General features: G+C 36.8%; 1 protein-coding gene across 1 annotated transcript in view; it reads right to left on the reverse strand.

The window, feature by feature from the left end:
* SYCP2 (synaptonemal complex protein 2) overlaps positions 1-21,060 on the reverse strand; it is a 68,918-nt gene extending 47,858 nt beyond the window's left edge. The window contains exons 1-14 of the mRNA XM_040459749.1: positions 21,043-21,060; positions 20,690-20,751; positions 18,415-18,558; positions 17,259-17,387; positions 16,104-16,208; positions 15,791-15,815; positions 11,895-11,980; positions 11,148-11,233; positions 10,844-10,878; positions 9,856-9,998; positions 9,718-9,770; positions 8,056-8,101; positions 7,418-7,513; positions 2,728-2,788 (exon numbers count right to left, since the gene is read on the reverse strand). Coding sequence (XP_040315683.1) covers positions 2,728-2,788; positions 7,418-7,513; positions 8,056-8,101; positions 9,718-9,770; positions 9,856-9,998; positions 10,844-10,878; positions 11,148-11,233; positions 11,895-11,980; positions 15,791-15,815; positions 16,104-16,208; positions 17,259-17,387; positions 18,415-18,558; positions 20,690-20,713 — 1,033 coding nt within the window. The 5' untranslated portion in view covers positions 20,714-20,751; positions 21,043-21,060. The remainder of the gene's footprint in view (positions 1-2,727; positions 2,789-7,417; positions 7,514-8,055; positions 8,102-9,717; positions 9,771-9,855; positions 9,999-10,843; positions 10,879-11,147; positions 11,234-11,894; positions 11,981-15,790; positions 15,816-16,103; positions 16,209-17,258; positions 17,388-18,414; positions 18,559-20,689; positions 20,752-21,042) is intronic.
* Between the last annotated feature and the right edge of the window lie 5,071 nt (positions 21,061-26,131).

Raw genomic sequence — 26,131 nt, forward strand, 5'->3', positions numbered from 1 at the left:
GAAGTCCGGAATTGTGATGCCTACAGCTTTGGTTTTCTTTTTCCACATCACTTTGGCTATTCGGGGTCTTTTGCGATTTCATCCAAATTTTAGAATCGTTTGTTGCGGCTCTGTGAAGAATGCTGGTAATATTTTGATAGGGATTTCACTGAATGTGTAGATTGCTTTGGGTAGTACTGACATTTTAACAATAATTGTTCTTCCAATCCATGAGCATGGAATGTTTTTCCATTTCTTTGTGTCTTCTTCAATTTCTTTCACAAGCTTTCTATAGTTTTCAGCATACAGATCTTTTAGCTCTTCAACTAGGTTTACTCCTACGTGTTTTATGGGTTTTGGGGCAACTGTAAATGGGACTGATTCCTTGATTTCTCTTTATGCTGTTTCATAAGTGGTATATAGAAATACAACTGATTTCTTTCTGCACATTGATCTCATATCCTGCTACTCTGCTGAATTCATGTATCAGTATCAGCAGTTTTTTGGTGGAGGCTTTTGGGTTTTCCACGTAGAGTATCAGACTTCAAGTTATACTACAAGACTGTAATCAAGATACCATGGTACTGGCACAAAAACAGACACATAGATCAACGGAAGAGAATAGAGAACCCAGAAATGGACCCACCAAGGTACGGCCAACTAATCTTTGACAAATCAGGAAAGAGTATCCAATGGAAAAAGACAGTCTCTTCAGCAAGTGGTACTGGGAAAACTGGACAGCGACATGCAGAAGAACGAACCTGGACCACTTTCTTACACCACACACAAAAATAAACTCAAAATGGATAAAAAACCTAAATGTAAGACAGGAAACCATCAAAATTCTAGAGGAGAAAACAAACAACAAACTCTTTGACCTTAGCTACAGCAACTTCTTACTAGACACGTCTCTGGAGGCAAGGGAAACAAAAGCAAAAACGAACTATTGGGACCTCATCGAGATAAAAAGCTTCTGCACAGTAAAGGAAACAATCAACAAAACTAAAAGGCAACTGACAGAATGGGAGAAGATATTTGCAAATGAGGTATCAGACAAAGGCTTAGCATCCAAAATGTATAAAGGACTTCTCAAGCTCAACACCCAAAAAACAAATATTCCAGTGAAGAAATGAGCAAAATACATGAATAGACACTTTTCCAAAGAAGACATACAGATCGCTAACAGACACATGAAAAGAGACTCAACATCACTCAGCATCAGGGAAATACAAATCAAAACCACAGTGAGATACCACCTCACACCTTTCAGAATGGCTAAAATTAACAACTCAGGCAACAACAGATGTTGGCGAGAGAACACCCCAAAGTGTTCAAAAAGGAAACCCTTTTGCACTGCTGGTGGGAATGCAAACTATTGCAGCCACTCTGGAAAACAGTATGGAGGTTCCTCAAAAAATTGAAAATAGAGCTACCCTACAACCCAGCAGTTGCACTACTAGGTATTTATCCAAAGGATACAAAAATGCTGATTCAAAGGGGCACATGCACCCCAACGTTTACAGCAACACTACTGACAATAGCCAAATTATGGAAAGAGCCTGCATGTCCATCAACTGATTAATGGATAAAGGAAATGTGATGTTTATGTGTGTGTGTGTGTGTGTTATTATGTGTGTGTATGTATACGTGTGCGCAAACACACACAGTGGAATACGACTCAGAGATCAAAAAGATTGAAATCCTGCCATTTGCAACAACATGGATGGAACTGGAGGGTATTACATTAAGCTAAATAAGTCAAAGAAAGACAAATATCATATGATTTCACACATGTGGAATTTAAGAAACACAACAGATGAACACACGGGAAGGGAAGAAAAAATAAAATAAAAACAGGGAGGCAAACCATAAGAGACTCCTAAATACCAAGAACAAACTGAGTGTTGCTGGAGAGGTGTTGGACTAAATGGGTGATGGTCATTAAAGATGAGCACTGGGTGTTATACTTAAGTGATGAATCACTAATTTCTACTCCTGAAACCATTATTACACTATAGGTTTACTAACTTGGATTTGAATTAAAAAAAAATAATAAAAGTGCTTAGCATTTCTCGTCACCAGTTATTTGCAATTAATGACAATCATGACTGGGGTGCCTAGGTGGCTCAGTCGGTTGAGCGTCCAACTCGGCTTATGGTTCATGAGTTTGAGCCCCGCGTTGGGCTCTGTGCTGACAGCTCAGAGCCCGGAGCCTGCTTTGGATTTTGTGTCTCCCTCTCTCTGTGCCCCTCCCAGCTCATGTTCTGTCTCTCTCTCTCTGTCTCAAAAATAAACAATCATTAAAAAAGTTTTTTTAATTAAAAACAAAAGACTATCATGACATACCACTACATCCCCACTGAAATGACTAAAATATATCTTGATATGTGAATCTATAGTGGGGCCAGCCTTACAAGTTGTAGGACTTTGTCCAGCAATGTTATACAATGCCAGTCATAAAAGTGCAGGAACTAGATGTCTGGATCTAATCATACTAACAGAATAAAAAGGCAAGAGCCTTGAATATATTGACAATAAAGTGACTGATCATGGGTTTTAGACTAGATAACAAAAATAAGTTCCAAAAGGAGTTAGGAAATTGGGGGTGAGGGAAATGTGGGTTCAGGGAATTCTGTTATTAATGTGAATACAAGGAACTGTTGACTTTGTTTTCATGAGTATTTTTTTTGCCCCAGAGAGCATATAACTGCCATGTGATAAGAATCAAGTAGAAAATAAGCTTAATACCTTCAATGCTGTATATTTGTACTCTTTCCTCAGGCACAGTCACTGCTTCCCATTGATGATCCTTAAATTTAAAAACAGGTTTGACCATAAATAAATAATTTACCCCTGCTTTACACCCTCTTTAAACACCAGTTTTTAAGTTATACAAACAAGTTTATTTTTTATTAAGTACCACTAAGTAACCAGTTGATACAACCTATTTCTTGCTCCATCAATTGATTGTGTAATAAATACATTACAGGCCACATTTAATCTGCTTGTTCACTTTTAAAACAAAATTTGATGGTATAATTTCCTGGTTTTCTATTCTTGACCACAAAAAAAAAAAAAAAAAGAGTAACTACCATTAATATATATTGGAGAATATCCTTTTTTTTTTTTTTTTTTTAATTTTTTTTTTCAACATTTATTTACTTTTGGGACAGAGAGAGACAGAGCATGAACAGGGGAGGGGCAGAGAGAGAGGGAGACACAGAATCAGAAACAGGCTCCAGGCTCTGAGCCATCAGCCCAGAGCCCGACGCGGGGCTCGAACCCACGGACCGCGAGATCGTGACCTGGCTGAAGTCGGACGCTTAACCGACTGCGCCACCCAGGCGCCCCACTGGAGAATATCCTTTTTAAGAATGTTACCAAATCCTGTTATTTTGCCTTTGAAATACTGTGCGAAATCATGCACATTCATCAATTCCCACTCATTGCCTGTCCTTAGATTCGAACACGGAATGCATATGAATAATAGCTGAAATATTTCCCCCTTCTCCCTTCCCAGTGCTTTTGCTGAAAATTTGTATAACGGGGTAACACTGATTTCACACATGCACAAAAGCTACAGGAAAAATTAGATTCCACTGCTAAGAGATGGGATCCGAACACCTCCCACTAATCTGGTGAGGAAAACAGACCCAGTCCTTTTGCGGCTCGGGACAACTCATTCTAGGGAATTCACCTGAACCCTCCATCTGTTTGCTAACTGCCTCCACTTCTCGGCCTGGATTGAAACCGGTGCACAGGCTGAGGGCCCCACCGCTACTACCGCTACTGCAACCACATCTCTGGCTATGGTGCTGGCTGCCCCATATACCGCAAAACCTCAGAGCCGGGAGGAAAGGGTCGGTCTTGTCTTTTCTGCCCGACACTCTGAGCAGTTTCAGGTCTCTCTGGGTATAAAAAAACTTGCTCCCGTGAGGCATATGCAGCTGGCCATTTTCAGGTTCTAACTGCAAAGTGATGCTTCCTGCTTTACTGCCTTCCTTTTTAAGAAATTTTTATCTTAGGGACATTTTCATATGGGTTAAAAGTACAAGTCCTCGTATAACAAAACCAACTGTGCCCTCGCCGAGCCTCCACAGGCCCCAGTACGCTACGCACATCTTGCTTCACCTTCACTGCCTACCCTCCTTCTATTGTATGCTCTTCCTCTTGACCTTGGTTTTTATTTGTGGGTTTGTTTTTTTTTAACGTTTATTTATTTTTGAGAGACAGAGAGACACAGAGCATGAGCAGGAGAGGAGCCGAGAGGTGGAGAGACAGAGAACCCGAAGCAGGCTCCAGGCTCTGCGCTGTCAGCACAGAGCCTGACGCGGGGCTCAAACCCACGAACTGCGAGACCATGACCTGAGCCGAAGTCGGACGCTCAACAGACTGAGCCACCCAGGCACCACGACCTTGGTTTTTATTTAATCTATCATCCTGGCCATCGGTTTGGAAAAGCTCTTATTCTTAAAGTAAAACAGAGTACCTCACAAAAACCCCCCTTTGAATCCAATCTCACTTTAAGCGACTGACTTGGCATCCTGACTTCTTGCACACACATGCAAACATTCCAGGAATGCACAAACCGCATGGCTTCCATAGAACTGCTGTCTCACGGATCACCAGTTCTGATGTCAGTTAACACTTGATCTGACACTGTTCACCATTTTCACCCTCATAAAAAACACCCTTCTCTTCACTTTCATAACATGACACCCTTCCAGTTTGTTCTCTTTTGGCTGATTCTGTAAGTGTCCTTCGGGCTAGCATTCCTTCTACCTATGCTGCGTATATCTGTGGTTCCCAGTTCTGTCATTACATCCCATGATCGTGTTTATCATCTATACATAGATGGCTTCTAAATCTCCACTGTGCACACTTCCCTCACTTGAACTTCAGATCAGTATATCCAACTGCCTAGCAGACATCTTTGCTGAATGTCCCACAAGGATCTCCAAGTCAAACATGCAAAACTGAACTCCCCCTATTTCTGCTACAGAACGCATCCTCCTGTGACACAGCTCTATCCACCCACTCAAGCTTTATTAATCCTTCTTTCTCTTTTTGCCAGAGAAAAATCAGGTCTGCTCAATTCTCTTTGCAAGTCTTCCTGGAATCCCTTCATTTCCATCCATCTCTACTGTCACTTTCCAAGATCACACCAGCATGACTTCTCACCAGCATTACCACAGGTCTCCTGCCACTGGTCTTGTCCCTTTTTAATCTGTTCTCCACCCCCCCCCCCCCAAAGAATCTTTAACAAGAAGGTGAGCCTCAGTGCCTAGCATAAATCTTGCACATAGTAATTTCTTACTTAATGTTCCTTGAATTGATGTTACTTCCTACTTGTAACCCTTCTTTGGCTCCACACTGCTTTATTTCTTTCCAATCTCCTTTCCACTCTATGTACTAACCATACCATAAATCTTTCAGTTCTGTGAGTTTTCTATTCACTCATTCTTGCAATAAATTTGAGTCCTTGATTAGCTATAAATAAGAAGACACAAGTCCTTGGTTTCATAAATCTTATACTCTGTTGGGGGAAAACAAACAACAAACAAAATGATTTTAAGCAACAATTACTACTGTAAGGGAAATAAAACAAGACAATGTGATATAATGGGGTTGGGAGGCAACTTTAGACATTAGATGGAGTTACCAGAGAATATCTCCATAAAGAAGCAATATTTGTACTGAAACCGAAATGGGAAGAAACTAAGATGCAAAGATCTGGCACCTTCTAGGCAGAAGAACCAGCAAGTAGAGAGATCCGAAATGGGCATGATCTTTGTTAAAGAAATAGAAAAAAAAAAAAAAAAATGAATGTGGCTGGAACATAGTAAGCATAGAGAATGGTCCTGAGATGTCAGAGAAACAGCCAGGGGCCAGATCATAAAGACCCTCATATACAATGTTAAAGAGACAAAAGATGGGTTTTAAGCAGCCACTCTACAGAGTATGGATCCTAAGAAAGTCAGAGAGAATACAGGGAGAATGTACTATTGCTACAGAAAATCCAGAAAGGAGGGGATTCTGAATACGTGTTTTGGAAGAAGAATCTCCCTACATTTCTAGATCAGTATCTGGAACACAGCAGGATTTAACACTTATAAATGCATTTTATACTATCCCTACCATGTATCATACTATAATTGCTTATTTTCTTGTTGGAATCATCCATAACATCAAACTGAGTAAAGGTAGGGACTATATCAATCCTATTCTATCTTCTTCCAAAATGAAATCCCATTCCTGGGGCGCCTGGGTGGCGCAGTCGGTTAAGCGTCCGACTTCAGCCAGGTCACGATCTCGCGGTCCGTGAGTTCGAGCCCCGCGTCAGGCTCTGGGCTGATGGCTCGGAGCCTGGAGCCTGTTTCCGATTCTGTGTCTCCCTCTCTCTCTGCCCCTCCCCCGTTCATGCTCTGTCTCTGTCTGTCCCATAAATAAATAAAAACGTTGAAAAAAAAATTAAAAAAAAAACAAAACAAAATGAAATCCCATTCCTAAAAATCCAGTTAAAAATATTCCTACAAACCGTAAAAGAATAATTACACTAATGAAAACTGTCAGTGACCCTGAGAAGCAGTGCTAGTATCTGGAACTCAATTTTAATTAAGTATTCTATGAAGATACTCTAACATAAAAAGAAATAATGTGGAAATCTTCAGGAGCATTTTGTTAAGGTCTATCCATAGTTTACCTGGAACAAAAAGCAGTATTTTACAAGAGCAGACTAAAATGACTAAATCCTCATTAAAGTATCCGCAACCACATCTGATTAGTAAATGCGGATCAACTCTTAGTTGGATGTTTACGAAGTGACTATATGGTTAGGACTAGAAGCTTGCCTACGGACCAAATATTAAGGATAGCTATTTGGAAACAATGACTCAAGAATTCTGCTCAGGTTAAAAAGAAGTCAGTAGAAAATATACCATCTGGCTGGAAAGTTTAAACATAGCTATTAATATAGCAATAAAGAAGCAAATCTCTTCCAAATACCACCATAAGAATCAATCCCTCTCTATTTTCAAACAGAAGATTTTAGAAGGTATAAGACCACTCGTCATTACCTGTTAATATTTTTAAGTGAGTGCCTCTGTATTTGAGTAACTGGTGTCTTTTCTAAATTTCACTCTTGTTCATATGAATGTTAAATGTTATATCATTAACATGTAATTTATTTCTGAAAAGCTCAGATTGAAAAACTAGTATTAAAATTTAGCATTTTCTGTTGCAATAAAACATCAGAAATAATTTTCATTTCTAATTAACTGCTAAAGGGTTACCATGCTCATCAAAACTATGGGGCTAATACTAAAATCTATTAAAATAGCTAGAAAAATAAACATACAAAAAAATCCACATTCTTAAATTAAGACATTGTAGACGTACATAAACAAACATATAAAATGGTAGATGGAATAAAGCTTACGTCGTTATCTCCAGCAACGTAGAATGATACAGCCTGGCTCCCAAGATTAAAATCTATCCAAAATTCCTCAAGTTTTTCATCTGAAGGTATTTTCAACTAATAAAACAAATATATAAAACTGTTATAGACTATGATTTTAAAAACAACAACAGAAAATGAGGCCTATGTTATGTTCATGGTTCAGTTTTGTTTGTGTGTTTGTTTTTAAGAAAAGAGAAAGGTGAGGAAGATAAAGGGCAGACAAGTAGAGCATTTAAACCAATTTAGAAACAATCAAAAGAAATGCTTCTTTAATATTTTACACAGAACTGAGCTCTAAGAAATCACAAACATTCCAAGTGTAAATAAAGGTTAACAATATCAGTCTGAATATATTAATGAATGATAAATCAATTAGTGGGCTTGATTAAGGGAAAGAAAGAAAATCTGAAGCACAGACTTTTATTTAAGTTATCCTTGGCTATAAATATATCACTTCAGAAAACACACACACACACAGAATACTAGACTAGACTAGCTGTATCTCTGATCAAATTATGACTATTTTTAATGTTCTTGTCAATTTATAAGCTATAATTGACTTGACCCTGGTATCAAAATTCATCCAATAACTAAAACATGTTAAATTCAAAACTCACCTCATGTTTATCAAGAAATGCTGATAAACAAGGAAATGTAAAGACCCTGAAATAAAAAAGTAGTTTGCACTAAAGATTAATAGGCCTTCACAGTGTAATCCTGACCAGCCATAGAGAGCATATCTAGGATCAGAAGGAAATCAGGAAGTAGGCATAACGACGGAAATCAAATCATCTTTTCTTTCTTATTACTTTTTTTTAATGTTTACTTATTTTTGAGAGAGACAAATAGAACATGAGTGGCAGAGGGGCAGAGAGAGGGAGACACAGAATCCAAGGCAGGCTCCAGGCTCTGAGCTGTCAGCACAGAGCACAACGCAAGGCTTGAACCCACAAGAGGCAAGACCATGACCCTGAGCAGAAGGCAGACGCCCAACCCTTATCCTTCTTCATTACATTTTAAAATAAGAGTTTAATGGAAATTTGTTTCTGTGTATTATTTTGAGGATACTACTCAACCTTCCATTCTGACTCGCGTGAGTGTACCAATTTACTTTTCATGCCATCGACTCAGAGTAGAAATTCCTAATTTAGCAGATACTTTCAGTACAGTGGAAGCTCCCATAGGATTTACGTGGGAAAAGAAGAGTAGAAATAAATAATACTGCTGATAAAAATGACCTAGGGGGCGCCTTAGTCTGTTTAAGTGTCCAACTCTTGATTTCAGCTCAGGTCATGATCTCACAGTTAGTGGGTCCAAGCCCCACATCGGGCTCCACACTGACAACATGGAGCCTGCTTGGGATCCTTTCTCTCCCCCTTTCTCCACCCCTCCCCCACAAAAGCTCACATGGTGGCTCCCAAAAAAATAAATAAATAAATAAACTTAAAAAAAAAAAAAGACTGAATTCACAGAACGCTTTCTTGGGCAGATAATATTATGAGCACTTAGCATATGATCATCTAACTTAATTTTCACAACAAACGTACGAGGTAGGTGTTAGTATAATTTCACAGCTAAGGAACTGAGACAAGTAAGTTTAGTACTTTGCCCAACATTAGAATAGGAAGAGGAGAACTATAATTCAAATCCAAATAGCATGAGTCCCTGCACTTAACCCTCAGCCTGTCTTTTGTTTCCTAAAGTAAATGTGAACTCACACATCCAATAAATGTATCCTGAGCATCTAAAATACAGTGCAAGACACTGAACTCCAAATACTATTCTTTTGTTACTAACAAAAGTGATAATTATGATAATTACCTCTCATTCATGCCCATTCCCGAGATTAGATAACCTCAGAAAGGTTAGCCTTAGTGTATGTTAATTATAAAAAAATGTATTTGTTTGTCATATATTTTTATTACAGTACGTGGAGAAAGGAGGTAGCTCAAGTAATATTTATGCCTAGATTTTTATAATAATGCAAATGGAATTCTAAATTATAGTAAATCAATTTCAAACACTCAAAGTTATTAATATTAACTAAAAATGCATGTTTCCTCTAAAAAGTACGAAGTAAAATAAGACCAGTGGAAGATTATTTCAGCCTACCAATGTAGTACCTTATTACACAGTGTTACAATAGGATATCGTTTTAAGTATCTCTGTGCATTTTCCATTCCAACACAACAAATAAATTTTAAAGGTTCAACACTGTATACTCCCTCTTGAGCTCTAGTTCTTTGTCAGTAAATGGTTGAATACTGTATTATACTTACCTTCTCTTGTCTCCAAGCATGCCATTTACAAGGTTGAGAAATACTCTGCAATCCTAATATTAAAAAAAAGAGAGACTTTTAAAAGCAGAGTGATTTTTAAAAACTGTTGTTAATTTGGTATTTTTTTATACTACTCACTGTTTCAAATTCAGAGTCTTTAATTCCTTTAAATGCATTAGCAATAAAATCCATTGAAAACCACTGACATGAAAGTTCCTGTCTTTGTTTTTCTGAAGTCATTCTACACAGTGCTTCTACGATACCTACTTGTAAATCATAATCTTGAAAAAAATCGTTAATATGTTATTTGAAATTGTGAAAAAGAAGCTCACACGTCATCATTTATAAGGTATTAGAACAAGCAGGAGAAAGAAAGAAAACGTTAGTGTAATTCACTCTTTTTTTTGCCATTTTCTTTAGAAGAATTAGATCTATCCCATCATCGCAAAAATGAACACAGTCCAAATAATAAGTTTACCAGCAGAAAAAGGAGTAAAACTTTTCCCCAAAACAGGATATTTAAAAGAAACTCCTAAATACTCAAAGGCTCTGCCATTCCATTATTAGAGTTGTGAATTGCAAAATAACTCATACAATAATCTATAAATCACAGAATCTTTTACTTTTGTACTATGTTTATAGTTATTCCAAAGTACTTTAACCAGTGGTCTGTTCTATATGTAAATCACTACACATCAAAATGTTCTCATATGAAACTGACAAAAGAAAATTTGAGTTCTTCTAATAAACACATTGTTTAAAAACAAACTTATTAGTCCCCAAAATATTAAAACTCCCAATTCCAAATATAAAACTATTTGAGGAATTTCTTAGGAAAAGTAATTCAAATCTATTAGAAAATTAAATTATTATTCATAAATCTACAACAGGCATAAATTATATTTAACAACTCCTATTATCATGCTTAATTATTATTTTAGCCCCATAGATACAGATCATTTCTTATTAGTAATTGAAAATTGCTCAATTGTACAGAGTTTATAATTTCCTCACATAATCTCACTACATTAAAATGTTAATGTTATTTTGACTAAGAAGATATTATATTCTATTAATAAATCTTGAATAATTTCAAATATGAACATTTGAAAAAAAACATACTTACCTCCAGCATCTAAAATCCTTTCTCCCATACTACTCCTGTAAACCAAAATAACAGATCATATACTAAACTAGTATCAATTAAATAGAAAACCCATGTATTTGGGGGGGAAATTTTCACTAAAATTTACAACTGGCTAGTATCACAGATCTCTGCAGGACATATAGCCATAAATTATATTACAAATCTAAAACAGCTTATCAGTTTTAATTATTAATGCAACTCATGGTTGCCTATAGCCTTGTAAAATATCCTTTAAATTATTGACTTGAACCACTAATGAGAGCAATATAATACAAATTATTACATGAGAATAAACATTTCTTGGTCAGAGAGTATTGTTCTGGCGTCCTGAGGCATTCTGTCAAGCATAACATTCATTTTTTTTACAGCCTAGAAAAGAAAAAAAGAGAATCCATTAACTTTATATATTCAGTTATATAAATATATACATGTGTATATTTAAGTATTTAAAGAAATATTCTAGGTATACAAACTTAGGAACCTATTTAGCACAGCATTTTATGCAGGGAATAGAGAACGGTGGAGGGAAGAATATGAACTAAAACAGTGAATACAAAAACACATGACAAGGATATCAAAAATAAAATATACCATGATACCTACACTTATCAAAAACAGAATATACCATGAGTCCAGTTCTACTCTTTGCAATAAGACATAGGTTTTCTATCACTCTAAGAACTAAAGCAAAATTATGATTTGTTCTTACGGTTACCTATACGTACACACATATATATAATAATACAGGTTATTTTTAGGATTTAAATACTGAGAACTCCTAATATCTGGATGGTTGAACTTCTTTTCATCTGAGCTATGTGTACATAAACCCAGATGGCTATGACTATTCAATGAATATTTAGGTAACATTTATTCATCATTTCAGGCAATAAATTAAGACAGCAGAAATACAATACACAATTAATTGAATACCAAGATAAAATGATTATTCAATTTGATGAATTGCTACTATATTTTCTTCACTTTCTCATTTTTAGGTTTTAAAAGAAAATCTAACAAATGACTTTACCTCTTGCTGAATACAAATATTCACTCTTGAGTCAATAACCAGGACACAGATTTGAGGTATAAAATTTTCCGCTACTTGCCTTTTACCTGAAAGTGTTAAATCATTAATAAATGTACATTTTAAACCATTTTAAATGACAGTCTTTTCTTATTTGAGTTAATGAAAGAATGCACTAGTTCAGACATGGCCCACTGTCTAGATGGGCATCAGAAAACATGAAATCCAATCCTACCTCTTCTATGAACTAGCTATGTGGCTCCGAAGAAACACCATTCAACAGAATGACTCATCTTAATGGCAAAGGAAAAACCCCAGATTCAGCTTCTCCTTTTGAGCACCTAAGGCAGTACTGACTTATAGTTCAAGAGTTGAAATTTCTATAGTGAAGTTCTTATGAAAACAGGCCTCATTAATTTAGTCATACAGTAAAACCTTGGATTAAAAGTAACCTGTTCTGCGAGTATCCCACAAGACAAGCAAACATCTCTAGTAAATTTTAACTTGATAAATGAGCAAGGTCACGCAATACGAGTCGTACGAGATGCTGAATGTCACCTGATCACAACCAGCCAATGGGTCTTCTCTCTCTTTCTCTCTCTGAAGGATCATGGGTGACAATCTCCCATGCTCACGTGCTCAGTTTCAGGACGTGGTATTTGGCAGAAATCAGTGATTATTCAGGACATTGGAAGGTGCCCACAATTGGTGCTAGTGTATTTTTTGTCATTTTGAAGCACCTATGGACAGTCCTTTGCTTTTCCAGGCAAGAGTGAGCTTAGGAACGCTTTGCTTCATTCTAGGTCAGGCTGCCTACAGATATAGATCCTTTCCTCTGCTGCCGTATTGCCAGTGACATTATACAGTATATGGCAAGAGTTTATTAATACTGTAGTCAACATCGGGCGAGCGTATACAATGGCTCCCAGCAAAAAGGCTGAAAAGAAAGGTGGTTACAAGAAGAGAGGATTACGGTGGAAGTTAAGAAGGAAACCATCGAGAAGTACGAATGAGGTATGCAATGGCCAAAACTGCAAGATTTTGTAAGAAGTCTACGTCTGCATCTCGTCTGTAGAGGAGGAGGAGAAGAGGAAGAGGAGAAAAGGCGGAGGAATCCCTCACCTCAAATGAAATTAGGGAGATGTGTAAAATGTGGGAAAAAGTACAAGATTTTGTAGAACATCACCACCCGAATAAGGCTGTAGCAGTGCAAGCGATGAATCTGTTTAACGACAACGCAATGTCACACTTCTGCAAAATCCTCTAAAGAAGGCAAAAGTAAGTGTCATTGGATAAGTTCCTTGATTAAGTTGCACAAAAAGAAAAAGATTCCATAGATAGCAGTGATTCAGTCAGTGATAGAGAAAGCTGTCCTACACAATTACCTTCCTCTCTCTTGTCTCCTTCATCCACGCCACTAAAGTTTTCAAAGGTAAATGCAGGTTCATTTGTGTATTTTTCTTTATATTTTGTATTTTATAATTTTGTACTATATTACAATATCATAATCATTTTTATATGAATATTTTTGGGTTGTGGAACAAATCATCTGAGTTTCCATTTCTAACGGGGAAATTCACTTCGATATACAAGTGCTTTGAATTACAAGCATGTTTTCGGACTGAGTTATTCTCATAAACCAAGGTTTTACTGTATACTGTAAATTCCATAATGGCCATAAACTCTTGTCGATATAAAGATCTAAATATTTGAGCTTTTTCTAAAAGTTAACCCTATTCTCAAAAGAGCAGGCTTTATCAATACTAAATATATTCAGAGGAATTTGCCACATGCTATTTTATAATGCAGAGATAAAAAATAATTTTAAATAATGGCAATACTGCAACAGAAAATATACAAATTTCCAAAGTGACTACATTGAAGGAAAAAAAAAATCATTCAATGAGATAAAAAGATATAATGATTGGGGCGCCTGGGTGGCTCAGTCGGTTAAGCGGCCGACTTCGGCTCAGGTCATGATCTCACGGTCCATGGGTTCGAGCCCCGCGTCGGGCTCTGTGCTGACAGCTCAGAGCCTGGAGCCTGTTTCGGATTCTGTGTCTCCCTCTCTCTGACCCTCCCCCATTCATGCTCTGTCTCTCTCTGTCTCAAAAATAAATAAATGTTAAAAAAAAAAATTAAAAAAAAAAAGATATAATGATTTACTTAAATTTTTTTTTGATTACTTCATACTCACTGGTGCCTCAGGATGGTTTTCTTCCCTAAAAACTTAAGAATTTAGACTAGACTGTTAAATCAACTGCAAAGCAATCAATGAAAAGGTAGCATCAACTACCATTGAAATAAATAGCAATTGAGCTTTTCAAAGGTTTTGGTTTTGAAGGCAAATTGTTCCTTTATTTACAAACAATTCACCAGCCTCAAAGACTAATCCTAGGTAATTCTTCCTCAACCAACAGAGATAAAATAATTTGGACTGATTGCTTGGCACAAAAAAAGGGCTACTCACAAGTGAGGATGAGTTGTAATGTGTTCTCTATTTTGAAAATTTTGTCCCATTAGATCAAGAGTTGGCAAATTATGGCCCACAAACCAAATCCACCCCACTGCCCATTTGTATGGCTGTATTACTCATCAGCAGGTGACTCTGTGGAAATATTTGATTCAATCATGTTTCACTGAACCAGCAGTAGCAAAGCGAATTTCATTCTACTCTCATGAACTTAGCCAACATCAGTTACCACTGAATGGTTTCTGTAATTAATTAGCATGGGCTGCAGAGTTGATGTTTCTTTTTTTTTAAAAAAACATTTATTTATTTTTGAGACAGAGAGAGACAGAGCATGAACGGGGGGAGGGCCAGAGAGAGAGGGAGACACAGAATCTGAAGCAGGCTCCAGGCTCTGAGCTGTCAGCACAGAGCCCGACGCGGGGCTCGAACTCACGGACCGTGAGATCGTGACCTGAGCGAAGTCGGACACTCAACCGACTGAGCCACCCAGGCGCCCCAGAGTTGATGTTTCTTAATGAATCTGACACAAAATTACAAGGCAAAATCATGCTGATATGACAAACTTATACTTCACTGAAGTCATTTCAATGAAACTAAGGTTATCTGAATCACAAGTTATGCTAAACTGTTTTATACATTTCCCAGGCTGTCAAAAATTAAAACAAGGAGTGACATCTCCATTCTCACACAAATTTACAGGAGTACATTTTTTCCAAACTCCAGCTACAGGTTGAGCAGCATTTTTGGACACTGACAAAGTGCAAAGGACATTCCCATATTTCAAAACCCATTTAAATGTGCAATTGAGGGGGGTCTACCTAACCTTCAGTTGACAGTCATTCATCTGCATGCAATGACATTCTAAAAAGCAAATATTAAGAAAGGAATCTAATCTTCTACAAATGCTTTCCAAGTGATGAACACGCTCAATTAAAAATCATGCTCATGAACTGATATTTGGCATTATCCACATGAAGAGACAGTTTCTAATGCAATATACATAAAATCTCATTACAGATAAGCATAAAAAATGAACATTTGCAATGAATTCTGGTAACAGCAAACACTAACTCTGAACCGTAATTAAGTGAAATGTCATCCCCTCAAGAGTACTATTCTCATTAGTTGACCTATTACAGAAACATTGTACTCAATTTTATAATATTTTGAATTGTATAAATAAAACATCTGTGGATATTTATTTTCTTGTTATATAAGTGGCTATATAATATTCTCACTTTCTTTTTCTTGGTCCTAATATAAAGCTTATAATGTTTACTATCTGTCCCTTTACAGAACAAGGTTGTTGATCCCCAAATTAACTAGTAGATTCCTAATATTAGCACAATACTATGAGGATTGCAAAATTATACTAAAACTCTAATAGGAAATTATTGATTTAATAGAAGTAAAATGCTTATTATACCTTCATCATTGATGTCATGTATGACCTGAAAAAAAAAGTGAATATTTAGTTTGTAATTTACTATCTTATAAGCCATTAAAAATAGTATTAAAATAACAGATCACATTGGAACTCACCATGTAATTATTTAACTTTTATTTATTAACTATTTAATTACATTAATCAGGATAAGTGCTTTAGACAATCTGAATAGAGTACTTAAATCAAGTCACTAGCCAATTTGTTAGTGACTTTTAGGCTCAGAACATATAGAACACAAATTGTTTTTTAAGTAAACAGACTTGTAAGATTAGTTAATCAATGTGATTTTTACCATCAAAAGATCAAGTAAGTCTTCTATCATATTTATAGCTGCCTCATCTTTTGAATTTCCTCGACTGAGAATAATCTCCTTGGATTTTTCAAACCAGGCAACCATGTAAAAAACGAAATGTGCATATTAATTACTTTGAATTCAATTTTAATAATTTTAAGAATGTACTTATCTTTGCATAAACAGTAAACCTAGGAATAAAGAAACATCAAAAATAAAAATTCCAGTATTATATGAAAATAAGTTTATGTTTTTAAACATCTTTCTTGTTTTCATTTTTTGGTATCTCACCATATTTTTCCATTGTTTAGATGGGAATAGATGAACTAATCCTAATTCTAGGTAGACCACCTTTCTTTTCCCCTTCAAATACCTAGTTCAGGTACATTCATTAACAGATAAAAATAAATTATCATCATATATTACATTATTTTGGCATTATCACTATTTGAAAAGTTTTAGTATTATTTTATTGAATTTTAAAAAATTTTTGTAACATTTTATTCATTTTTGAGAGACAGAAAGAGACAGAGTGTGAGCAGGGGAGGGGCAGAGAGAGAGAGGGAGACACAGAATCCAGAGCAGGCTCCAGGCTCTGAGCTGTCAGCACAGAGCCCGACGCGGGGCTCGAACTCATGCACTGTGAGATCACGACCTGAGCCAAAATCAGATGCTTAACCAACTGAGCCACCCAGGCGCCCCTTAATGAATTTGTTTTAATGAATTATTTTATTTTAATGAATTCAGATATTTGAGTAGATATTACATCCCAGGTACTGTTCTCAGTGTTAGGTACACAGAAACGAACACCACAAATAAAAATCAATATCCCACATTCTAGCATGGGAAGTAGAAAATAATATAAAAAGAAAAACAAATAATGCTAGATAGTAAACAGATAAAATAAAGCATGCAAAGGCCTCAGGGAGTCTTGTGATCTCAAATTCACATGATTATCAAGGAGCCTATGTACAGAATGTCCTTTTGATCTTCATCTTTGTAACACATAGCACAGGTTATAGAAACATTTATTTTATCTAAAAGTTTTTATAAAGTTCTCAAATTTCTTTTTCAACTGTTTGAGCTGTTAATTTTATTAAACGACACACCTTTAATCATACTCCCTCACATCAACATCACACATTTCGTACTTATCTTCTGGACTAGTCCTTGTTTTATCATAGTTAAAAGTCCGGCTTGCCCCAATATACTGATATTTTTACCACATCTTCCAAAAGAAACAAAAATGGTTGAAACGGTTTGGATGTCCTTTTTATTAAGCTCCTGAAACAAAAGGATACATGTAAACATCTGTAAACACAAAACAGTACAGAATTGGCATTGTGCTAGGAGCTTTATAATCCTCACAAATCCTGTAAGTTTGCCATTATCCTAATGTCCATATTGCAAAGTACAAAAGTGTGGTTTAGGAGAGCACTAGGGTGGCCTAAAGCCACCCAGCCAATGAGTGACAAACTCAGTATAAAAATGCAGATTTGTATAAATTCCTGCAACTTTAGACTATGATGCAATGCATCAGTTACCTTCCATTCTACAAAGCTCTATGTATGTAACTAATGGATAAAAGAAATTTTCACTCAATTTTTAGATTCATGGTAACAAATCTCCTACTGGGGGAGACTGTCAATACTCACTTTTTCTCATGTATAAAAATACCTTACATATGATAAATCAAGTCCAAGGTTGTAGATAATTTTTGTTTATTTGTTTTATTTTTGAAAACACCAAGCTCTGGCCCATAACATGAAGAATATGCTGATGGCTTTTTAAAAAGTTGCTCAAACTTTAAACAGGTAGACTATTTTTCCCCAGTTTAGGTAACAGTTAATAATTATGGGATCACTATGCAAACATAGCTTTGTGTATGTTGTATTTAGAAAACAGCAGACCGATATGTTACTTGGGATTCCTCAGGCTTTTTTTGGTTTTTAATGAGCACTTACTGGGGCACCTGGGTGGCTCAGTCGGTTAAGTGTCTGACTTTGACTCAAGTCATGATCTCGTGGATCATGAGTTCAAGCCCCACATCGGGCTCTGTGCTGACAGCTCAGAGCCTGGAACCTGCTTCGGATTCTGTGTCTCCCTCTCTCTCTGCCCCTCTCCTGCCCGTGCATGCTCTCTCTCTCTCTCTCAATAATAAATATTTTAAAAAATGAGCACTTATTTATATAACTATAACCGAATTTGCCAAAGCCTTTTTATTCATTTTTTTCCAATGGAATATTTCTTCCTAGAAAGTAGAGTGCTATCTAATAATTTCAATAATCATTCAAAGAAAAGGAGTACTTACCCTGCATACAAGGTCATCCAACTTGTGTAAAAATTGCTTGCTGCATTTAATCTTTACATCTTCACAAACACCAATTTGTAAAAGTGTTTTTAAAGGTTTGAAATCATTTTTTCTTAAAGCATCATCAATGCATTTTTCCAACTGCTAGAGAAATATAGTTAATGGCACATATATTGAATCAAAACCAAAATTATCACCTTATGCAGTCTAGTCTTCACATGAAAATTCTCAACAGATCTTATGTCAATTCACTTTATTAAAAAAAACACCTGTACACTATTAAGTTTGAAGTAACAGAGATCAAGTTTCTTTGATAATAGCCAAGATTCTATATAAAATATATATATTCTAGTAATTTTCCATTTCACATCCTTTAAAGTCATCAGTACGATGAATTAAAAAAAAAAAAAAAAAAAGACCCAGGGCACCTGGGTGGCTCAGTCAGTTAAGAGTCGGACTTCAGTTCAGGTCATGATCTCACAGTTTATGAGTCTGAGCTCCATGTCGGGCTCTGTGCTGACAGCTTGGGAGTCTGGAGCCTGCTTGGGATTCTGTGTCTCCCTCTCTCTCTGCCCCTCCCCTGCTCACACACTCACTCTCCCTCTTTCTCTCTCTCTCCCACCCCCCCCCTCAAAAAATAAACATTAAAAAAAGTTTAGGATGCGCCCGGGTGGCTCAGTCAGTTGAGCGTCCGACTTTGGCTCTCAGGTCATGATCTCGCGGTCTGTGAGTTCAAGTCCCGCACTGGGCTCTGTGCTGACAGCTCGGAGCCTGGAGCCTGTTTCAGATTCTGTGTCTCCCTCTCTCTCTCTGTCCCTCCCCCACTCATGCTCTGTCTCTCTGTCAAAAATAAACATTAAAAAAAATTTTTTTAAGTTTAAAACAAAGACCCTATTGGGGCGCCTGGGTGGCGCAGTTGGTTAAGCGTCCAACTTCAGCCAGGTCACGATCTCGCGGTCCGTGAGTTCGAGCCCCGCGTCGGGCTCTGGGCTGTGGCTCAGAGCCTGGAGCCTGTTTCTGATTCTGTGTCTCCCTCTCTCTCTGCCCCTCCCCCGTTCATGCTCTGTCTCTCTCTGTCCCAAAAATAAATAAACGTTGAAAAAAAAAATTAAAAACAAAGACCCTATTAATAAAAGAAGTGAAATAAACTATATAGTAACTAATACTTAACACCATGGAGAAAACCCTAACACATCCGACTGTAAATTTCTTGATGAGGTTTAGTTTTTTAAAAATGCTTAAAGACAGACAAAAGCACTGTTTGGAAACCACAAGTCAATACAATTTAAGAATTCACTTAGTATCCTGTGCACTTTTTAACTTTTACAGAATCCACCATCCTTACTACTAAAGCATAAACCACTAATAAGGAATTTTTATACTACAATCTAAACCCCAGATTTGGTGGTAAACTACATACACATTAAATACATATATTAAAACTTTTTACCTAAATGATAGTATCTTACAATTCTAAATCCTAACATAAAAATACCCAGGCACTGGCTATATATGCATCACTGTGTAATTCTTGTCAATGTAAAAGGTATATGTAAATAACCAGCATCTTTCATACCTCACAAGTTATAATAGGTTTTTTTTTGTTTTGTTTTGTTTTGTTTTTCAACATTTATTTATTTTTGGGACAGAGAGAGACAGAGCATGAACGGGGGAGGGGCAGAGAGAGAGGGAGACACAGAATCGGAAACAGGCTCCAGGCTCTGAGCCATCAGCCCAGAGCCTGACGCGGGGCTCGAACTCACGGACCGCGAGATCGTGACCTGGCTGAAGTCGGATGCTTAACCGACTGCGCCACCCAGGCGCCCCTATAATAGGTTTTGAAAACAAATTTATCAAAAAAAATGAAAGAATAACATTTCATTTAAATTATTCTACTCTGGAGGGGCACCCGGGTGGCTCAATCAGTTAAGCATCCAACTTCAGCTCAGGTCGTGATCTCACAGTTCATATGGGTTAAAGCCCTTCGTTGGGCTCTATGCTGACTGCCAGCTCCGAGCCTGGAGCCTGCTTCAGATTCTGTGCCTCCCTCCCTCTCTCTGCCCCTCCCCAGCTTGCGCTTGCTCTCCCTCTCTCTCAAAAGTAAATAATATTAAAAAAAATTTTTAGTTAAAAAATGTTAAACTATTCTACTCTTGACCATTTCATAAAAAGAAGTAGGCTTCGTCTTTCCTAAAAATATAGCATTTAACACTTATAAATAAACCAAAATGATTTTAGGAATTAAAATATTTCCTTTTGGTTTAGGACCACATACCTGGAGATCTGGTCTTATTGGCATTTTGATGTAATTTTAAAACAGCAAGACAAAACAAACACCTATAAAACAAAATATATGCTTTCAATACCTTATAATCTATTCTATATATGTTTATTTACAGTTCAAAAATCTTAACACACATAAATAAGCTTATACCAAAGGCAATAAATAATTTCTTCAAGTTCCTCACCATTTAAACATGAAATTACACATTTGAATTTGACTAAAGAAGTTTCTGGAAGAAAGCCTGAAGATCATTTATTCAAGCCTTCTCTTTTTGTAGATTACTTAAATAAATGTCCAAAGTCTTGCCGAAAGGTCACAAAACTAGTTAGTGAAAGAATACAAACCTGGACTTTCATGAGCAATTCCTGCTGTATGTGTTTCAACTTTGGGAACAAGAGGAAAACGAATCTTTAATTAATGTGTAAATGAAATTCAGTCTAGTAACCTAAAACTCTTATAAGAAGGGGGGAATATCCCAGTACGTTACCAAAGAACAGGATATAAGAGAATAGACAAATACAGAATGAAGGGAATGAGGAAAAGAAAACCTAAGAACATTGTCCCTTCAAAGAAGAATGGAAAACAGGAATCAATCGGGTTACCCTGATTGATTCACAAAAGCATCTAACATTTTCAAATGTAATTTAGATGTTAGCTCTATAAAGGAAAAGAAATACCATCTTTCCTAGACATTATAAGTGGAACAATTTAAAAATAATCTGTACTTAAAGAGCTCTGTAACAGAAACACCAGGAAATCCACCATAGAGAGGCAATTAAGTAATCCAAGGTGAATACAGGACCATGTATTCCTAAGAGAACGAGTGGCATTAGTCACAGTCTACTTTCTTGCACACGCTAGTAGAGAAATGTAAGCGCCAACAAGGGCACACATATCAGGCACGGAAAAGGCATGAGTAAAAAATCTCTTATAATTTCAAATTAACTCTAGGGGGAAATATCTGATCCTCAGAGAAACATTCGCTCCATGTTTATTAGGAGCCAAGTCTAATGATGTTTTTGCAGCACTGTGGTAAGTGGCAACAATTCAAAAGTACCCAGATAGGCGTTGGGAATGGGAGGGAGAGTGAAGAATGAATAAATAAAATGTGGTATATGATAATCAATTTTGTAAACGTAACAGATGAACCAGAATTTTAGATACCTGCAGTCAATTTTAAGTTAAATTAAAAAACAATGTTGCCAAATGATACATACTGTGTAATGGCATTTATGTAAAAAAAAGAAACACCGTCTTATGTATGATTATATCTCTAGGTGTAAGTATACACATATTTGCACACATGTTTGTGTGTATTTGTGTGTGTGGTAGGGGGAGATAGAGAAGGAGAGAGGTGGGGGGGGAGAGAACGAGAAAGGGAGAGAGGTGGGGGGAGAGGGAGAGAGAGAGAGATACCTGTACCATTTCAGGACAGTTGGAAAGTTAGCTTACTGGCGAGGAAGAGTAGCGAGTTCCACAGAAATGTAACTTGCTATTTGTCAGAGGCAGACTTTACTTGTAATTTATGCTTACGTGACTTTTTAAAAGTACAATAAATTCTTGCCAAAATATAGGGAAGTGGAATCCAAAACATGGGAGATGTAAAATGTGGGTGGGGTTATAGTGAGGGGACAAAAATGTCCAAGGCCAGCCTCGATAGTTAAGCAGGTGGGAAGTCTAGCTGGCTCCATCCAAACCTGTTCAGGGGACAGCTGTGATTTTGTCCCCCCTGGTTGTGCTTGTCTGCTCTGGCCTCTATTGTATACTAAAGGGGCAATTCTAGGTCTGTGGCTAGCTGGGAATTCCAATACACCAGCAAGGATTCCAAGATCTCTAAGTAGCTGGAAGTCATTTTGTCACTCTGCCTAACTCAGAGAGATATGACCCAGAAAATATTGGAAATGCAGGGACTCACTGTTTGCTTCCCCAATTCCAAAGAAGGGGTTTATCGATTTTCTATTTGGCTTAACTCTTTAATTCTCCCCAGGCCATCACAGAAGATAGAAATTTAGGTTGGTCCTGTTAGAGAAAGTTTTACTATACACTTACAAGATTTTAGTACACCCCCCCCACACACACAAACTTGCTTCATATATAGAAAATAGTGGGGGAAAGACATGAAAAATATTATCTCAAACACAGGAGTAAAAAATAAGTACTGAAGGTCAACAACCAAATGGGGGTTAATGAGGAACAGCACTGGCTAGAGACCCTTAAGTATCCATTACTGCCACTATTATCATAAGCCTAAAGCTTAGGGGGGTGGCTCTCTGTATAAGGGACTATTCCTTGGGTAATATGATCCAGAATATCACAAGGAAATGAAATGATAAAATGTATACAAGAAAAAGTTGATATATGAAGGAGAGATGTAGATATTCCAGTATCTATTCAATAAGAATGCCAAAAATTATCTTAAAAAGACAGTGGGGGTGGTAACAGAATAACAGGCAAGAATTTCCCCAAAATAAACATACACATCCATGAATTTAAGGAGTCCACTGAATCCCAAAGAAGACAAATTTTGAAAAGTACATCTATAAACATTGTGAGGGTATTTCTGAATAATAAAAGAAAAAATCTTAAGTCACAAGAGCAAAAACAACATGTTTTCATAATACAATAAATTTAGACATCTGCTACAAAGATAGCTTTAAACTTCCCATCTATTAAGAAACTAAAATATATGCATGTGAATAGTCCTCATGATATAAAAACAGAGAAATAAATAAATATTTAGTGAATGAGAAAATGTGTATATACACAAAACTATAAGACGCAACCAAAGCAATACTTAAAGTGAAATTCATAGACTTGGGCCAATCTACTGAAAAGTGACAAACAGTAGTAGCCTAAAGTAACAGGGTCACAGGGCCTCCAGATGGTAAAGTTATTAAACACTTTACAGTAACTATAAGTACTGTGTACATAAGGATTATTTAAAAAGACTGGGAACTTTGGCAGAGAACTAGAAACTGGGGTGGGGAGTAAGGAAGGCCACAGAAAATGTGAACAAGAACCACATAATTCTAGAAACAAAAAAATAGTCAATAAAAAAATTATTTAGAACAAAATAGAAACACACAGATGAATGAAAATTACAGAAATGGGAGCCATATCAGAAAAAAATATCTACAAAGAAACAAAGATACACAAAAATATGGGGAGGGAGACTAGAAGACAGAACAACACAGAGGGTAAATAATAAAGCCCTATGTATCTGTAAATGAAATCCCTGGGAGATAGTGAATGGGGCAGAGGCAATAGCTAAAAAATGATGACTGAGAATTTCCCGAAACCAATAAAAGACATCACTATTGATTCAAAAAGCCCTATGAACCCCAGAAGGAAAAAGAAAAACTATACCCAAGTGTACCACAGAAGACTGCTAACAATCAAATACAAAAACATTAAAAGCTGCCAGAGACTAAAAAAAGACAGCTTACTTTTAAGTAGCCTGATAAGACTGATAGCCGACCAACAGAAACCATGAAAGCCAGAAGGCTTAGAACAGTATCTAGGAGGTGTCTGGGTGACTCAGTCAGTTGAGCATCTGACTTCAGCTCAGATTGTGATCTCGCAATTTGTGGGTTCGAGCCCCCCACGTTGGGCTAGCTGCTATCAGCGAAGAGCCCACTTCAGATCCTCTGAACCCCTCTCTCTCGGCCCTTCCCCCATTCATTCACACTCTCTCAAAAAAAAAATTTTTTTTTTAAGTGTCTAAAGATCAGACTTAACCTACACATTAGACCAGATAGACCTAACAGATTCATACAGAACATTTCTTCCAACAGCAGCAGGATACACATTCTTCTCAAGTGCACATGGAACATTCTCCAGCATAAGTCATATGTTAGGCCACAAAACAAGTCTTACGAAATTTTTAAAAATGTAAATCATATCAAGCATATTTTCCAACCACAATGATATGAAACTAAAAATCAATTACAAGAGGGGCGCCTGGGTGGCTCAGTCAGTTGAGCATCCGACTTCAACTTAGGTCAGGATCTTGTGGTTCGTGGGTTCAAGCCCCGCGTCAGGCTCTGTGTTAACAGCTTGGAGCCTGGAGCCTGCTTTGGATTCTGTGTCTCCCTCTGTCTCTGCCTCTCCCCACTCATGCTCTGTCTCTCCCTGTCTCTCTCTCTCTCGCTCCCTCAAAAATAAACATTTAAAAAAGTCAATTATGAGAAGAAAACCAAAAAAAACAAACAAACCCACAATTATGTGGAGATGCTTCTGAACATGTTTCTGAACAGCCAACAAAATCAAAGGAGAAATTAAAAAAAAATACCTTGAGACAAATGAAATGAAAAAACAACAAAACAAAAATTATGGAACACAGCAAAAACAATTATTAAAAATATTTCTTTATTTTGAGATGAGGGAGAGGGCAGCGAGAGGGAGAGAGAGAATCTCAAGTAGGCTCTAAGCCTGACCTGGGGCTCAATCCCACAACCCTGGTATCATGACCCGAGTCAAAATCAAGAATCGACTGAGCCACCCAGGTGCCCCATTTTTAAAAATGTTTGCAAAAACAGTTTTAAAAGATAAGGTTACACTGAAAAACACTTACAGTAAAAGAAAAAAAGATCTTAAATAAACAACTTAAACTTACACCTCAAAGAACTAGAAAAAGGAGAAAAAACTAAGCCCAAAGATAGTAGAAGGAAAGAAATAACAAAGATCAGCGTGGAAATGAAGGACACAGAGACTTAAAACACAATAGATCAATGAAAATAAGAGCTGGATTTTTGAAAAGATAAACATAATAGACAAACCTTTAGCTAGAGTTCCCAAGGGGAAAAAAAGAGGACTCAAATAAAATTATAAATGAAAGATACATTACAATTGATATCACAGAAATATAAAAAAATCATAAGACACATTAACAATTACATGTCAATAAATTGGACAACCTAGAAGAAATGAAACCTAGAAGAAACATACAATCTAGAAAAATACAAGACTGAATTGTGAAGAAATTCAAAATCTCAACAGATCAATCACTAGTAAGGAGACTGAATCCGTAAGTAAAAACCTCCCAACAGGGGGGCCTGGGTGGCTCAGTCAGTTGAGGGTCAGACTCCAGCTCAGGTCATGATCTTGTGGTTTGTGGGTTTGAGCCCCTCTTTGGGCTCTGTGCTGACAGCTCAGAGCTTGGAGCCTGTTTCGGATTCTGTGTCTCCCTCTCTCTCTGCCCATCCCCCACTCATGTTCTATCTCTCAAGAATAAACAAAATGTTAAAAAAAAAAACAATTGAGGGAAAAAAACAAAAACAAAACAACTCCCAACAAAGGAAAGTCCAGGGCAAGAGGCTTCACTGGCAAATTCTACCAAACATTTAGAGAAGAACTAACACCAATCCTTCTCAACCTCTTCCCAAAAACAGAAGAGGAAGGTACACTTCCAATTATGAGTTAGCATTCTCTTGA

Source organism: Herpailurus yagouaroundi, unplaced genomic scaffold (assembly GCF_014898765.1).
Source record: "Herpailurus yagouaroundi ecotype Mexico unplaced genomic scaffold, PumYag 246, whole genome shotgun sequence".
In the NCBI taxonomy this organism is placed as follows: Eukaryota; Metazoa; Chordata; class Mammalia; order Carnivora; family Felidae; genus Herpailurus; species Herpailurus yagouaroundi.